At 37.1% G+C, this 6,347-nt stretch overlaps 1 protein-coding gene across 1 annotated transcript; it reads right to left on the bottom strand.

Moving 5' to 3' along the window:
• Positions 1 to 2,746: 2,746 nt before the first annotated feature.
• Positions 2,747 to 6,196, bottom strand: snip1 (Smad nuclear interacting protein). Its single transcript, XM_084727063.1, has 4 exons — positions 5,890 to 6,196; positions 4,687 to 4,816; positions 3,548 to 4,080; positions 2,747 to 3,026 (listed from the first exon to the last, which is right to left on the bottom strand). Exons 1-4 carry the CDS (start codon positions 6,048 to 6,050, stop codon positions 2,771 to 2,773), a joined length of 1,080 nt encoding a protein of 359 aa, XP_084583189.1. The 5' UTR covers positions 6,051 to 6,196; the 3' UTR covers positions 2,747 to 2,770.
• Positions 6,197 to 6,347: the final 151 nt, after the last annotated feature.

Genomic DNA, 6,347 nt, shown 5'->3' with positions numbered 1-6,347 from the left:
TGATGAACTATTATTTCATTAAATTACCACTATATTTGCTTTTTTTTTCTTAGATTAGAATTACCTACAAATTATTCCCGAATGTCATGGTTAAATATGTGATAATTTGCAAGTGTCATTTTTATGCAAGTATGTGTTAACCACCGTTTCATACGCTTCAACCCTCTTTGAAATTAACCGCAAATTACTTAATACTACCACATGAAAACAGCACTTCCCAGTTATCACACAATTGACTATGAAATTTGGGTGTAATTACTGAGAAAGTTCAAATATATTACTTGGTAATTACCGCCTATTTATGGGACCTGGAAATTTAAGTGTTACCGAAAAAAGCCTTTTTCCACCAGGTGAAGAAAGGAAAGAGATGAAAACTTGGCTTTCATAACACAAAAGGCAGTGTTGAGTCGAAATTATGAGATTAAAAAGTCATTAATAAAGATAAATGTACTTTATCTCATAATTATGACATCAAGGTAATTTTATGATCATACAACATGTTTGCGTTACGAAAGTTGTAGTTCTTTCATGCTTTATACACGCAATGCAATGGAGATAATTAAATTCAGAACTGAATACCACAAAGAATATTAATCAAAATAAAATAAGACATTATAATATAAGACATGTCATTATTATCATGCAATCACTTCGGAGTGTGCATGAGAGAATGAGCGTGTGTGCGCAAGTGATCATTGAATCTACATCTTGTCCAGAGCCAAGAACCTTTTTTTTACATCCGTGTGTGGACTTTGGGCTCTGTGACACACAGTTTTGGAAAAACTTAAAACAAACAAACAAACAAATAAATAAATAAATAAATAAATTTCTTCAAACTTGGGACAAATAACCAGTTGGACTCAAGACTGAAGTGATAAGATTTTGGTCGTTAAAGGTCTGGGCCTCACTGTGACCTCGTGTCCATCCTGTTCTTGTGAAAGCCACAGACATTTACACTGAGACGCTGCTTTATGGATCACATGTCAACGTTTTCGTTAGATCAAGGACTTTTTTTTAGGATTAAAAAGCACTACATTCATTTCTCCACGCAGTGAGTAGTGGTACATTCAAGGTTTATGATCTACTTGGAGTAAGAAAAAGGTTTTTTTTCCTAACTTACTCAATGTAGATTATTAAAACTTTGAGTATCAGACAGATCATTGCAATGAGATTATTTGATAAATAAACGTTTTAGTGCTTTTTATACAGAAAATAATGCAGCTTTGGCATGTACATGTATTTGTTCACATCAGCCTTGACCAAGCAAAAATGCTGAATCATCTGCAGATAACAGGCTGATGGAGAGACCTCTGGGAAAACTTGGAGAGGAATTTCTTCAGACTTGTTACAAGCGTTCACTTGGACTCAAGGATGAATGAATACATTTTGGTGGTCAAAGATAAACTTCACTGTGATATCATGATGTTCAGCTCTGCATCTGTCCTCTGTAATAAGAGAAGACTGCATTTCACTTAAATCAGACGTACAGTGATAAGTTCCGTTTTGACAAAAACATACATTTAATACCTTTTATTAAATTCCTTCAAAGTTACAGATCGATATAGTGATAAACTGCTTCAGAGTCTTCACTCCATACATTATATGAGTCTGGACATACGGATGTAAACTGCAACCTGACTGGCTGGTGGAGGTATACAACTGCGAGACAGGAATTCTACTGATCAGCAACTGCTTCAGTTTCAAATCTTCTTTCAGCTTGGGACAACATGAGGAAGTCACGTTCATGTTGATGGAACTTTGCAAATCTCTGCCGGTTGCCTGGTGGGGATCTGCACTCTACTTATGACTTTCATCTCATACTGATGACTTTATCTTATAATTTTGACTTTTAAACTCATAATTCTGATTTACCATGGAGATATATTCTTTCACTGATGAAAATGGGCTTGAAAACTGATGAGGTATATATATAATAGACAGTTGATATTTGTGTCCCACCTTGGAAAGCCACTATATTTCTTTTTTAATTCTTCTTGCATAGAGTTAATAAATGAACAAATGGACAAAAAGTATATACGCAGAAAATACTGCTTTCAATGCATACATGTCTGATGAGGTGTACATTAAAAAAAAAACCTCTGAGACATCTAAATTTTCACTGTCTTTATTTACAGTACATAAATGGAAATTTGCTATGAATGCTGTGGGCTTCTGAACAGACAAAAATAAAAGGGGAAGTCTTTAAATACACAGAGCGTTGGTGCAAAACACAACAGCACCAATTATTTTCCCTGCACTACAAAGCAAAAAAGGCAATATCTGTAATATTTTACTCTGACAATGAGCAATGCTTATTAAACATGACTCTAGAGTTCACATTCCACGTATCATGTACATTGACACATATAGCCTGGACAGAGACAACAGAGTAGTCTTCAGCTAAACTTTGTACTCGGTGCTGTGATCCAAAAATATATAATGAACTATTGTACTTAGCAGATATCTCTTTATCTGGCACCAAGCACTTTTTCTTGTGAGCTCTGTCAGATGTGAGATCAGTCATGCATCACATAGATGTTACACAAACAACCTGAGAATAGGAAGTCTTCGTTGAGACAGTTGTGGCAGGTTTTAAGCAATAGTTCGATAATTACAGAATATACAAACCAGCCATGTTCCACTATTTTCATGAAGTCCCACATTTACCAGTTCAATATTTTCTCCATTCCCTGCAGAAAAACAACTATTTGATGATAATGTTATCTAACCTGAATGAACTCGGGGCGGGGGTTCAGTTTATGGGAACGATTCACTCATCCAGGCCTTCGTCTTCTTCCTCTTCGTGCTTGGCGTCCACCTCGGCCGTGTCTGAGAACTCGTGCAGGAGGACGTACTCGCGGCTGCTGAAGCCAAACTTGATGACGTCTTTTTCTTTGAGCTCGTAATAGCGCTGCGGCTCTATACGCTGGTTGTTCAGGTAGGTGCCGTTGCCGGAGCCCAGGTCGATGATGTAAGGCCTCACCCTGCGGCCAGGGGTGCCGTCTGCACGTGTAAACTCCACCAGTCTAAAGACACACAGAAACATAGATGTGCATTAATCATCCAAGTACAATTCGAGTATTTTTTATGCATATCTTAGTTTTTTTAATCTCATGATTTTATCTTTTAGCACATAATTTCACATTTTTATAGAATCAATTTGATATAAAAAGGCAACATTGTGAGATTAAAAACTCATAAATGAGTTTTTATCTCATAATTCCAACTTTTTAAACAAGAAATTAGAGTTTTTATCTCATAATTTTAAAGTAATATTTCCGACTAATATTTTGATCTTTTACCTCCTAATTTTGACTTTTTATCTCATCATTAAGACTTTTAATCAGAAATTTAAATTTTTATTGGATAATTCTGACCTTTCAAGTGTGACTTAACTCATAATTTCAACTTGATTTGTCATAATCAAGACTTGTTTATCTCATAATGATGTCTTCATTTACAGTGGAGTTTGTCTAAATTATATAGATTTAAGACTTACATAAACTTAGCAAAATGAATGACCTTGGTTGATGATTGCTGTTCTTACCTGTACTGGAATACTGCATGCTGCTTGGAGCAGGACGGGTGGTCAATGGGGATATCAGCGATTCTTCTCTGCCGCCCTAACAAATAAGCACTCTGTCTGTGAATGTACATGACTGGAAGCGGTTCATCGTTCTTGAAAGGGTACAGTCGCCATCTGCGTTTGGGAATGCGAGCCTCGGGGGGCTCATTGTACTTGATCACCACCCCCCGGAATGTGTTTGTATCTTCTGTTAGCGCCCCCGACAGTTCAAAGTTGGGCTTCTCTTTCTCAGCAGGAGGCTCATTTGTTTCGTCACTCCCTTGTCCGAAGTCCTGCTCCTGGTTTTCTTCACGCCGCTGTCGGTTTTCCCTGCGTCGCTCATCGTGCTGCTGTCTCTCAGCTTGTTGGGAGGCAAGAGCGTCTCTTTCTCTATGTCTGTCTCCACCACGGTCTCTTTCCCGCGGTCTGTCTGATTCCCACCTGCTCCGCCTCTCCTCTGGCTGGTCGTTTCGTCTCCTTCGCTCATCACCACTACCCCGATACTCATCCCGTTCCTGTGAGATATTTGTCAGACAACAGTTAAAGAAATCTTATTAGTTCAGGAATGAATTTAGAGTTGCAGTTCCCCCAGACTACCCACAAAATACAACATGTATATGGATACTTATCTGAATTCAGTTTTAACATCAATTTTGAGAAATTAAGTTAAATTTTGTTGCATTTTCCTGAAGTTATGTTAGCTTATTTTTTTCTATGTGACTCTCCAAGTATCCTATGCCAGTACAGCAGCAGTCTAAGGTCAGCAATATTTTTAAATTCACTTCTCAAAATGTACCTTTTTAAAGGTCATTTCCTGTTACTTCTAGCACACATTTTTATTTCCAACACGTTTTATCTATTTTATTACTATTGTTGTTTTTTATCTTATTGTTGTCCATCTTATTTTGTATTATTTAAGCTGTCCGTTTTTGTTTGCGTCAAGTGTAATCATGAAATGTTTTATCCTGGTTCAACCATGCAACTTTGTTTTGAGAAGTGCTGTATAAATAAAGTTTATTATGATTATATACCCGTAAAATTGATAAAATGACAATTTTGGTGCTGCTGTTGATTCTTATAAAGCTGTATTGAATCTCATTAATAATTTATAACTTAATCACCCGCTTTATTTTCACATCAGCACCACGATGGGGACTGCGACTTCTCCTGCTCCTGGGTGATCTGCTGCCTCGTCTGGCGGGAGACGTGTCTCTTCTACCTGATGAGTGGTCCCTTGTCCTGGCAGGTGATCTAACAATTAGATGAAGAGCACAAAAACAAATTCTTGGTTACATATATATATAAAAAAGCAAATTCCATCCTGTCTGCTTTTTCTCACCCTTGACATCAACCATTTGTGTTTCTGCCATCTGGTGCCCTCCAAAGTCTAGCTAAAACTAATACAGTCAAATAGACCTGGGCGATAAAACAATAGTGATGTGTAACAACAATAGACGCATCAATCGCAATGATAAAATGGTTCAATAGAATGTTAAACTGATTTATTTCAATGCATTTAATGCAGACCCCCATAAAAAACACATAATACATACGCCTTGGCTCAGCCTATTATGCCCCTTGATGACGGAGCGTGCTTCAGTTCAGCCAATCATATAACAGGTGTGTTGTTCTGGTACACCACTGACATGTGACTCAACAACAGAAACCACATGGAGCAAAATGAGTGCAGATGGAAAATGTAAAATAGAAAAGGACAGATCAGAATACATGTATTTAGTATTTAATGTGTATTGGTGTCATATCATTCATTTATTCGTATTTAGTTATGCACATTTATTAACTTCTTTACATTTTTCATTGTTGTGTTAAGATTAAGATTATAACCTGTGTCAAGATAAATAACGTAGTTAAATTAAACATTTTGTCCCTCCTAGTCTTGATTAAAAATATACTATTTATCATTAAAAATTACAAGATTTAGCACCTTTATCAGCTAAAATGTACTATTTTTCCATATTTTTTCATCTATGTCGCCAAGCCTTACATTAAAACACTCCTAACACCCAATGCCATCTCTCTCCTAAAGATTAGGAGGAAAAGGTGGTCACTTGTATCATGTTTTAACTTACTCTTCTTTTTTTACATTGACTGAATAATTTTACTGTGTTTTAATGTTTTGAGGACTTGCCAATAAAGTTAATGATAGATTGAAACTAATAGCTTAGCTGCGCTTGTTAAGGGCTAGCGGACAACAACAACGTGTTTAGCTACGGCACACTAGCCAACGCTTATGTTTGTCTGTCAGAGTAAAAATAAAATAAAAACTAACGCGAACCGATATGACGACTTTCTAACTGAAATACCTGCTCGTTCTTCTTCTGTGTGGACTGGAGTGGCCGCTGGATCTCGACCTGGAGCGGCGTGCTGTGTGTGGCCTAACGGGGCTCAGCTTCTCCTGCTTTATCCTCACTTTGGACTCCCGCTCCGGAGACTCCCTCCTCCTGTGTCGCTTTTCTTTGGTCATTTTAAAATATATCAACGACTTGAATTATTGCGTGACTAAACGTACATCGCCTTCCGCACAAAAACAGATAAAAAACACAAAGGCAAACTAAAAAATTAAGCAATCCCAAACTTCGACTGTTGTGCTCGATTTACGCACTTCCGTTTCCGGTGGTACGCCACGAATTTATGTCGGGAGGGTCGCTGCCCAATTTTTTCTTTGGTTCCTCCCAGAGTTATTTTTATTCAATTTTGTATTTTTGATTAGTTATTTCGTTTTTAGTTTTGTTTTCAAATCATTTTAGTTTCAGCAACTTTC

This window comes from Lutjanus erythropterus, chromosome 9, assembly GCF_056507025.1.
Source record: "Lutjanus erythropterus isolate fLutEry1 chromosome 9, fLutEry1.hap2, whole genome shotgun sequence".
NCBI classification, from domain to species: Eukaryota; Metazoa; Chordata; class Actinopteri; order Lutjaniformes; family Lutjanidae; genus Lutjanus; species Lutjanus erythropterus.
Note: the sequence above shows the minus strand (reverse complement) of the source record. Positions and strands in the feature narration are given on the sequence as shown.